General features: G+C 36.3%; 1 protein-coding gene across 1 annotated transcript in view; it reads right to left on the bottom strand.

Moving 5' to 3' along the window:
• Positions 1–4,586: 4,586 nt before the first annotated feature.
• Positions 4,587–11,837, bottom strand: part of LOC121413303 (relaxin receptor 1-like) — a 47,122-nt gene continuing 39,871 nt past the window's right edge. The window contains exons 12-13 of the mRNA XM_041606084.1: positions 10,693–10,872; positions 4,587–5,404 (exon numbers count right to left, since the gene is read on the bottom strand). Coding sequence (XP_041462018.1) covers positions 5,136–5,404; positions 10,693–10,872 — 449 coding nt within the window. The 3' untranslated portion in view covers positions 4,587–5,135. The remainder of the gene's footprint in view (positions 5,405–10,692; positions 10,873–11,837) is intronic.

Raw genomic sequence — 11,837 nt, 5'->3', positions numbered from 1 at the left:
GCTCATTTGGCTCTTAAATCATGCATCATTGTCTAGGAAAATATTGGCTTCACCATCGATGAATCAGGAAAGAGCACAGTAAACATAAGAAACATACAACTTAATAAAAAATTTGATACGTTTGGCTTCCCATACTTAAACCACAACTTTAAACCTGACTTCAGAATACGGGCCAGTGGGTATAAACAAAGAGTTAAGCTATCGATATATGTGCAATAACTGTTTTCATAAGCTTTGTATAAAGTTATGCACAACCTTTTGATTTGAACATCTGGAACATGACAAAAGATGAGAGAGAGATAGAAATGGGGATAAAGGATGAATAAAAAGACGGAGAGAAAGACAGATATGTAGACTGTGTGTAAGGAAATGGAGGTGGAGGTAGCATATAAAGAAATGAAGTCATTGACAAGAATCATTTTGTTACAATAAATGAATTTTAATAATTTATCATATACAATTTTTTCTTATACAAAAAATATCAATCATGATATAAATATAATACATATAGACACCGAATATATAATATTTGTAGTCGATATATGTTTAATAATTCAACTTAACTACAGCCCTAAATAAAAGTATTTAAAACAAAATGCTTATTTGGGCAGCAAGAATATTTGTTGGTTGAAGTTTGAGCCGGTAGATGAGACCTCATTTCCAACAAGTGCTAGACATGTGTCTCAGAATGTTTTTTGATTTTTTTTTTTTGGGGGGGGGGGGTTACCATGCCAAAAATCACAATTAGATGGTAATCTATACGTTTTGTACAAGATTTTGGAAAAAGTGTGAGGGGGGGGGGGGACTGAAACCCCCAGCCCCATTTTTTAGTAGTAGTAGTAGTAATGGTGGTGGTGTTTGTGGTTTTTAGTGGTGGTAGTACAAGTCAGGGTTGGTGCTATAGGGGTAGGGATCACTGCCACTTGAAGTCAAGAATTCTCGGTAGTAGTGGCCAGGGGCGGATCCAGGATGGTTAACTCTTTTCAAAGGGGAGGGGGAACAGTTTCCCAATGATAATGAAGAAGTAGTAGTAGTACTGGTAGTAGTGGTAGTAGTAGTAGAAGTAGTACTAGTAGTACTGGTAATAGTGGTAGTAGTAGTATAGTAGTAGTAGTAGTAGTAGTAGTAATAGTAATAGTAGTATAGTAGTAGTAGTAGTAGTAGTAGTAGTAGTAATAGTAATAGTAGTATAGTAGTAGTAGTAGTTCTGGTAGTAGTGGTGGTGGTGGTAGTAGTAGTATTAGTATAAGTAGTAGTAGTAGTTTGTAGTAGTAGTAGTAGTAAAATTCGAATTTTTCAAAAATTCGAGTTAAAAAGCATTGTCCTTTATAACTATTAGTATAGGAGCAATACATTTGATTGATATGTAAATAAAATGTCAAGGTCTGTCTACTTCTACAAACAAAAGATCAGAAATCGCAAGACTAGACTCGAATTTTTTTACAAAAATCGAGTTAAAAGTGCTGTCCTTTAATACTTATAGAAGAAAAAATAAATGTTAATGATTTAAATAAAATGAGTCTATCTACTACTATAAACAACAGATCAGAAATCGGAAGAGAAAGAGGAGACTCGACCTTTTTTCACAAAAAAATCAGTTAAAAGCGCTGTCCTTTAATACTAATAGTAGGAGCAATGAATTTGATCGATTTGTAAACAAAATGTCAAGGTCTAGCAGCACCCGTATAGCAGCACCAGCAGCAGCAGCAGCAGTAGTAGTAGTAGTAGTAGTATAGTGGCAGTAGTAGTAGTAGTAGTAGTAGTAAGAGTAGAAGTATACAGTGGTAGAGGTAGTATAGTAGTAGTAGTAGTAGTAGTAGTAGTAGTAGAAGTAGTGGTAGAGGTAGTAGTATAGTAGTAGTAGTAGTAGTAATAGTAATAGTAATAGTAATAGTAGTAGTAGTAGTAGTAGAAGAAGTAGTGGTAGAGGTAGTAGTATAGTAGTAGTAGTAGAAGTAGTAGTAGTACTAGTAGTAGTAGAAGTAGTGGTAAATATAGTATTATAGTAGTAGTAGTAGTAGCAGTAATGGTAGTTGTAGAATAGTACTAGTAGCATTAGCAGCAGCCGTATAGAAGCAGTAGTAGTATAGTAGTAGCAGCAGTAGTAATAGGAGTAGTATTAGTATTAGTAGTACTTAGAATTTGACACCATGATAGGGTAATATATACTTTCATTCCTCATCACCATTATAATAACGTTATAGCCGAAGTATTATTAAAACGCGGAAAGATACAACTTTGCAAGATAGAATTTCATCATTGAGACCATTCATCGTTTATAAACTCTTTCCTTATAGGCTAATACACAAAAAAATCTTTTCACATTAATCAATTTTCAGATCTTTGGTTTTATGATAAAGTTAGATTGCAGCAGTTAATGAATCTTCTAACGGTGTAGGAAAAATAAAGTAATTTTTAAAATTATAAAATAACATCATCACCCATATATATCAAACACGTACATTTAACAATTTCATCACTTATTTTACTAACTCCGAATTCGTTGTCGTACACATGTAGGCCTGTTTAAAAATAAAATGTGGCGAATTACTTTGCTTCCATTTTGGCCACTACTGAATACAATACACAGCTGAAAGACTCAACAAACGCTCGATTTTTAAAAGGCCAAATTTATCCTAACAACTTATTTTGATTGAATAACATAGTAAATGGAGAAAAAAATCCCGATGAACCCTATACAAATCCACAAAATGTTATTTTCGTAAAAATTCGTTATATTATTATTATTGCGTGAGATTCTCTAAGCAATTATTTTCATTAATCATGTTCCATTGAAAGATGAAAATTTATAGAATTTATATAACATGATAAATTGGATAGCTGCCGGCTTGCATATAACGTCACGGATTAAAACTCGATATTCTTCTTTATTTTTATGCTTTTAGTCAAACCAACTTTTCTTCAGTAGAAATTTTCCTTTTCAGGTCAAACACAAAGACTAACGTACTATTGACATATAAAAAAAATTAAAGGAAAAGGAGCATGAAAATGTAAAACGTACACCAATTAAGGGACACCAACATTGAAAACGGAAAAACGGACAAATTATGTTCGCCAACATTCGACACACATCTTTTTATCGGTGGGTCGCTTTTATATCTTTCAGGAATCACATGGTAATCTAATTGCCTCATAAAAAAGAGCAAGGCGTCTTACGACAGTTTGCAAAGACTTAAGACTGCAGTGCTTTGCAAACGGCAGCAACTAATTTGCAGGAAGTATTTCTTAACATTTACGAACTCTGCTTCGACCTTGTACGAACCCCGCTTGGCCAAATTTCAAATAAGCCAGTTCGTAGTTCCTTTCTGCGCATGATCAAAAGATCGTACGCATGATCAGAGGAAGGTCATTTGTACTACAGTGACATGGTGGTTTAAAATCTAATGAGATAAGCACCAACATTGATGTCTTGATTATTCATATATTCTTTTTAATTGTGGTTTACATTTACATCCACAAAAAAAAACACAATGCGTCCACGAACGACTGCTATTTCACAGTTTGCCAACTACATTGTGCAACATGCTATGATATGCATTCAAAATAAGAATGCAACAAATACCTTCATAAAGTGTTCATTGGTGTGCTTTTCTAGTCACCTGGTCTATTCGATTTCTTCATCATGCTATGTAAGGCAAGCTTACGTAATATCTTGCTTTGAAATCTGCCTTTCATAATGAAAGAATTGAAAGGTCATTTGACCAAAATTGTCCACGAAGTAACTATACGAACTGGTCTATTCGCATCGTTAGTTGGCGCAAGCATGCGCTGCTCAGTGAGATACCATCATAAAGGAACCAGCGAGTTACCATATAGCATGGACCTATAATAGCCATCACAATTAGTTAAAAATAAATGTCCTCTTTCCCCATTTTTGATACCTTCTTTTCTTGTCAAGGAAATTATCAAGTACATGTACACATCTAACCTAGATCTGGTAGATCCTCTATTATGCAAGTTGGTAACTTATAGTACGTACATGTAGGTGTGCAATCTTCTGAGAAAAACAAAAACCTGCTTGTTAACAGACAGGATGGATATAGTGGCCGCCATTTATATATTTTTAATCATTTTTTGTTGCCGAGGGGAGAAATGTGCCCCAATTGTCACAACACGCTTAAGTTCTGCATGTGTGAATAAAATTCCAAAATTTCTCGATGTCCCATATCATCCAGGGGTGCTCCGTCCTGTCCGTACCTCAATTTTTTTTCTCAAAAATTGTGAATTACACGAAATAACATAATGTTAGGGTTTCACCAAATACGATATAAACTTCAGTTCTAAATTTTATGATACATATCTTATTATTATTCAGACATGTCAGAAGTTATAAGGATTCATTTCCCGAAAAAAGGTGTCCCATATCTTCCCGGTATCCCCTGTGTAACTCAGCAAGAGGGTCTGACTTTATTCATTTTATATCAATTTTCTCTTCATTAGTAAAATTATATCTAATAATTACCATGAATACATACAGGCACGTACTTTCAAACAACAGAACTTACTCCGAAAATACAAAACACATGTGCATTGCAGACAATGACATGTGCATACAACCATGAAAGAATACTTCCTCTCATTACAACCATGAAAGAATACTTCCTCTGACTGAGAACAATTCCTCTTTGAATACTCCGCAAAATAGATACGTTCAAATTAGCATCTATGTTCAAAGGGAAACCAACGATAGCTGTGTGTATTTCACACGTAAATCTTGAGTGTTTAATGATGATTGATTTCGTAATCGTGACTGTGATTAGCGTTCGTGATTCTAGTCATGTTCTAGTTCGGTTTCACCCCGGGGTTACACACGTGCTAAATATTCGTCACTATAGCCTTATTTTTCACCGGAATCAACATTCAAATTACGATTGTTTTACAGTGTGAAAGGGCGGATAGATTAATCATGGACCTACCAGAGGTTTAATAAACAATGAACGGATGATTCGTTAAGTCTCGATATCGATTGGCGTGATACTAACGTCTTATTCCGTTCCCATCTAAAAGGTTCCGGTTTCAATGCGCGCCAAAGACGCCACGCTGTTGTTGGCGCGCGAATATTCCTTGGATTCCCTAAAGGCATCATCGCCTCTGCCGATTGCATATCATGCCCATCACTCCATGAGGTCATCCAGACTCACAATGGGCGTGGACAGTCTCTTAACCCTGTTTAACGGAGGTGACGGCTCGCCGGAAGCCAACTCGTCGATTACGTTCAGCGGCGTTGTCATCATCGTCGCCGACACCGACGGTAGATACGTGGAGACCGATGACACGCCTTCAAGCTGAAGGCCGAGCGGCCCGTTGGTACCGGTCGAGAAACAGGAGGCACGCTTTGGTAAGTTCGTGTATGAGGTAAAACCGTCTGAACTGTCACTGCGACCTGCATGTAGTTGTTTGGGAGGAGGGGGGGGGGGGGGGGGGAGGGGGCGGCAATGAAAAGGAAGGATTACATGAAACATGAAATGAATGTGAACAAACAATAAATACAAAAATTTTCCGTAAAATCTATAAATATCGTGGGCGCCAAGCATGAGCTCAAATTAAGTTCATGTATTCGAACCTGAAACTCGATTGTTTTATATCATAGATACGTAATGAATTTAACGATCAATGCGATCGAGCGTGTAGGGCGAGCTTATTTTCTACTTGAAAAATTGAAAAGGTTTTGAGATAAGAAATAATATCTCAATGAAATATATGATATTTGACCCGAAAGCGAACATGATACGCACTGTTAAACATGCAGGAATATCATGAAGAAGATGTGGGTGTCACTATAAGTGATGCGAGCGCGAAGCGCGAGCTGAACTTTTTAATGTAGTAAGAAGCCCAAACCGGACATTCTAGGTAGGCCTAACTTTTGTAATCGCGAACGTAATACGTATATAATTAAACATTATAATTGCTCATTCAAAGTGCTGAAAACATCAATGATAGGCCTTCTGACCGGAACAGGGGAAATTTCAAGGACTCTTTATGGGAAACCGTGAGGATATCGCTAATCATATATTGCGAGCGCGATGCGCGACCCGAAATTTTTAATATTCAGACCTAGGGAGCTCGCGTTTCATGAAAGGCTTTGTCGGACGAAGTCCCATTTCATCCGACAGGCCATAGTTACATTGCTTCTCAGCCAATCAAAATCAAGAAAAGTTGTCAAATCTGACACCTTGTCGGATGAAAATGTTGATGAAACACCGCCCTGGAAATAAGCAGTTTTAGTATTATTACACATTTAGAGAGAATTGTCATGCAGATACGTTTTCAGTAAATAAAACAACGGAAATACAAGACTTCGAAATATTAGGGGACATGACATAGTGCGTCCCCACCCTTACATATTTATTTATTTAGTTTATTTATTCATTTTTTTGGGGGGAGGGGGTCACTTGTACCCTGCCCCCCCCATCTGACGCACATGCCTTTGACAGAAATAAGATTGTCACTCCCGTCGAGGAACGTGAATGGTACATTGACCCTCTCCTTTTCGTCTGTACTTGTGCGCGGTTTGTAGATTAATAATCGAGTGTGTAACATCGCACGTATAAGCTAACCCACACCCACACACACAACGTAAAACGCTGTTGAAATTATCATCCGACGCTGTTGGACCATGAAAAAGCATTCTTCCTCCCCGCCACGAGCTGCATGTCTCTTGCCACCGCGGCATACTACACCATGATTTTACGTTGGAAAGAGCCTGGACATATATGTCCAGGCTCTTTCCAACGTCATATAATATTCTGAAAATCGATCATATAGTTATTAACTATATAATCAATTTTCAGAATATTTCCCTTGTCCTGTTTTACCTCCCCCTTGTTTAAAGAGGGGTAGGGATAACAATTGTTTTATACTGTGAGAGCCAGAGACCTTCACATTCAAGCGGGAAAGTAGTCCTAACTTGATACTGAATCACAAAAAAGTCAATGAAAATTCATTTCCGCTCCGAACTTTATAGCGTTCTATTCCGTATCCATTTCCTCCAGCTGTAAGCCATTCCTGTCTGTTTATTTTGATTCACGAAATTGCATTGTTTTTTTGGCGAATTTTACTTATTCATTACGAGTGCAAGTGAAAATTCAATTCCTATGATCTCTCTCCTTTTGAGTGAGAAGAGAAATTTGAATAAATTGAGTTGCATTGGGTGAAGCGAAGAGTGTTGATGAATTAGCATGACCTATACACCAACAAATAAACTGCAAATTTATGGGAGACGAGATGTCTGAAGGTTGGCAGTATCGTTGGGGGAAAACTATTTCGTTCGAAGAAAAATAAGATGAATGGATAAAAGAATAGACAGAATATAGGAATAATAACTCATATATAAAATAACATTACATAAAAAGAAACATCAACAACAAAAATGAATCGGAAGGTAACTCGGTAGCTAGCATTTAATAACTTAATGATAACGTCGGAAATTATAACTTATAGAAATAGATTAAAAAAATATGAATAACTCGCACATTATAAAAAAATTACATAAACAGAATCAGAACAAAGAATAAAACAAGAAGGAACAAATGAGAGGAAGTGTGTGTACGGGTTGTGAGTATCTGTGTGAAGTTGGTATATGGAAAAGGCAGTACTTTCTGGTATAGTATAACAAATTTGACTGATTATAAAAACCCCACGCACTTTAGTTATTATGAAATGGGAAATGATGTGTTACTTAATTCCTATGCATCAAATAAATAAGTAGGCTACATTATATGTTACAAGGAAAAATTGCTGGATTTGATAAAAAAAAGAGGAACAGTAAAAGTAAAAATAGCATTACGAGGAGTTAAGTTATAATTTAAACACCTCACGGGAAGTAATAATTCAGATTATTATGTGCAACGGTTATTTGCATTGCAGAAATCCGATTATATTTGTATATTTCCTGTCATTGTGGCATTATTGTATCTCAATCCGATTTGGTAGTTTTTATTTTGACAATTACTTTCCTCGCCTCGGTTTGTTAACGACGGTGGTTGATTAAAATAAATGCATTCAATGTCGTGATCATTTGAGATTGAACAGTAGCCAAATCGTACATTTTCTTTACGATTTTAATAAGAGTTTCCAATGGAATTCTATGTTGGATAATTATATTACTTGTAGATTGATACAAGATCGATAAATCTTTTCTGCCTTGATAGAAAACCGTATGAAACTCTTTTGTGTGTGGGTTTTGTTGTTGTTGAATGAAATAAATTCTTACAGGTATTACGACAGAATTCTACATAACACTTTTTTTTCAAAACTGCAAATTGTACGATATTTCAAAATCTTTCACCAGAAACGTTGCAATTGTATTATAAATGTAAATAGGTTTTGGAGGCTGAGTGGTTGAGAGGGACCCGAACACCTTATCATAACAGAATAGTTAAACAAAACATGCAAGCGAATTTTGCCTAGAGTTTTGGCGACTATTCCCCTCCTCTCCGAGCTCTCTGTTGTGAATATTTTGAATGTCTACTAGATAAGTTCAGATTATTTTCTGGTATGTATGATTATAAGCCCAAGTATGTGCCTGCAGTATGTTTCTGAGAAACTGTTGAAAGCTTTAAGTTCAAAACCTATTCCAGAAAAAAAAATTGTTGGTTTGGATTTTAAGAGAAAGAAAAACGATCATAACAGTGAATACCAGTGATATATATTTTTCTATTTTTTTATTATATTTTTCTCTTTTTATATAAATCAACCTTTTTCTGGGGGTGGATTTGTCTTTTGATTTAGCCTTGCGGTGAAAAGATTCAAATTTGACTCGGAACTGTGTCTAACTGGAGTCTACACTACTTGAACTTTAAATGAATCGCATCTCGAATTGCACTGACTCGCAGCAATAGAAATAGACTCGACTCCCGGCTGGCAGCCTGGGACTGATCCAATTCAAATTGAATCTCCAAAAAGTTCAGGCGGCAATTAAGTGGTGTAGTGAATTTGTAAGGGCGTGTTTTCGTGAGATTTTGTGAGAGTTTGCGAGACCTTGCAAGAGTTTGTGAAATTGTGTTTGTGTGTGAGAGTTGGAAGGGGTTTATCAGGGTTTTGTGAGGGTTTGTGAAGGTTTGTGAGGGTGTGAGAAAGATGTGCGAGAGTTTGTGAGTTTTGAGAGTGTGAGAGGTTGTTAGAGTGTAGTAGAGTTTGGGAGAGCTTGTGAAAATTTGCGAGAGTGTGTGAGAGTCTATGATAGTGTGTAAGATTTTGTGAGAGTGTGCGGGTTTGAGATATTTGATGAGACTGAAGGTTTTTGTCTCACATGCATAGCAGAGTGAGACTATAGGCGCCGTCAACACCAAATCTTAACCGAAGGTTAAGTTTTTGAAATGACAGCATAACTGAAAGTATATGGACCTAGTTCATGAAACTTTGCCAGAGGGTTAATCAAGTAGTACTAAATATCCTGTCAGATTTTCAGGTCACATGACTAAGGTCAAAGTCATTTACGGTGAATGGACTTTGACCATGTTGAGGGAATCAACATCAAAATATTAACCAAAGGCTAAGTTTATTTAAATGACAGCATAACTGAAAGTATATGAACCTAGTTCATGAAACTTGGGCATAAGTGTATTCAAGTATCACTGAACATTCTGCCCGAGTTTCAAGTCACAAAGGTAAAGGTCATTTACGGTCAATGAACTTGGCCAAGTTGGGGGTACTTGTTGAATTACCATCATAACTTTGAAACTTTATGGATCTGTTTCATGAAATTTACACATAGCCGTAATCAAGTATCACGTAACATTCTGAGCGAGTTTCAGGTCATATGACCAAGGTCACAGGTCGATCATTTAAAGTCAATGAACTTTTGCCAAGTTTTCTTTTGTTGAATTACCATCATAACTTTAAAAGTTTATTGGTCTAGTTCATAAAATGTGGATATAACCGTAATCAATTACCACTGAACATCCTGTGCGAATTTCAGGTCGTATGACCACGGTCAAAGGTCAATGGACTTTGGCCATGTTGGGGGTATTTGTTTAATCAACATCTTGTAAATAAGAGTAATCAAGTATCATTGAACATCTCATGCGAGTTTCGGGTCACATGACCAATGTCAAAGGTCATTTAAGGTCATTGAACTTTGGCCATTTTGGAGGTCATTATTAGATTGCTGTAATAACTTTCGAAGTTTATAGATATAGTGAATGAAATGTCGATATAGGGGTAATCAGGTATCACTTAAAAGGCTTGGGTCGCATGATCAAGGTCAAATGTCAGTTATTGTCAATGAACGTTGTATTGCATCATTATATGAAAGGTGTTTTTTGTGAATAAATATTTTATAGTAGTTTTCAAAGTCAGCACTACTGCTTTATTGAATCGCGCGATGCAGGTGAGACTGCCAGAGGCGCTTTACTTGTTTTGATTTTAGGGTTGTGAGAATTTGTGAAAGTGTGTGTTTGGGAGAGCTTGTGAGAGTGTGTGAGAGTTTTTTTTTCAGTTTGTGAAAGCTTGTGACAGTTTTTCAAAGAGTGTGTGAGAGTGGGTGAGTTTTTGAGTGTTTTTGAAAGTGTGTGTGGTTTTATTAGTGTCTGATTGTATTGCAGTTCATGAGTACTTGTGAAGGGCTGGCGGTGAAGCTACGGCAAACCTTGGGCAAACCAACTACTAATACGTTGTGGTGGAAGCCATTTCTAAAAGAGTGTGCTAGTTGGAGGATTAGATGGCACGAACCTCTGGCTTCTGACATGTCAATTTTACGGCCCATGTAGCAACGGGATGTTGACCATTTACCTCTCTTGATGGATCGCAAGAACCACATCACGAAGGGTGTGGTACTAATGGTGTAGAGAATTGGATTGAGGGCGCTGTTTATTGGCAGTACGAAAACCACGATCCAGCCGTAGAGGGTTTCTGTATAATTGTGATAATGGGGCAAAAAGTAAACGTGAAGATTAAACAAAGCCCATGAATTTTTTTTTTCAATCTCCTACCCCCTGTCTTTGGAACAAACTCCTTCAAACTCTCAGAAACATTTCTTCCGTCAACCTATTGAAAAGCATCTTAAAACACACATGTATAACTGTAAGACTTAACCTGTTTTATCCCGTTAACAGCGCTCAGTATATTCTCTCGAAAGACGCTATGTCAATACAATCATCATCATTAGTATTAGTATTATCAGTATTGTCATTATAAGTATTATTACTATCATTACAACTGTTACTATTATTATTCATTTTGTTTTATTGCTATCATTACGATAACTATTATTATGATTATTATTATTATCATTATTAGGGGAGACCGGGGTTAGTTGGAACATAGGGTAAGTTGAAACATTGTAATTTTCTTTAAAAGCCTGTAAAAGAAATTAATGCAATACTACCCTCAATTTATTGCTATTAATAATACAACAGTGTTGAATCATTATTGCAATAAATTGAGGGCAGTATTGCATAAATTTATTTTACAGGCATTAAAGAAAAGTACAATGTTTCAACTTACCCCATGTTCCAACTAACCCCGGTCTCCCCTCCTACAAAATAGGAAATACACTGTCATGATCTGGTAAAATGGTTAAAAAATAAACGTCCCGTTTTAATAAACTTTCGAAACACAAAACACCAATCGATGTTCACATCAGTTTCATATAGTTGGTAGAAAATATAGTAATTTATCGACAAGGTACCAAATAACATTTGCTATTTTGCCTGAATGTTAATGCACACTCTAAAAAATGAAGTGCTAATTTAGCTCTTAAAGAACTAGACAAATCAGCACTCCGAAGTGCAGTCACTATACACGCTCTTTAAGAGCTTAATTAGCACTTCATTTTTAGAGTGTACATTTTATTTCTCTTAGTTGTTGTCTATCTC

Source organism: Lytechinus variegatus, chromosome 1 (assembly GCF_018143015.1).
Source record: "Lytechinus variegatus isolate NC3 chromosome 1, Lvar_3.0, whole genome shotgun sequence".
Classification (NCBI taxonomy): domain Eukaryota; kingdom Metazoa; phylum Echinodermata; class Echinoidea; order Temnopleuroida; family Toxopneustidae; genus Lytechinus; species Lytechinus variegatus.
This window is presented reverse-complemented; position numbering and strand designations above follow the sequence as displayed.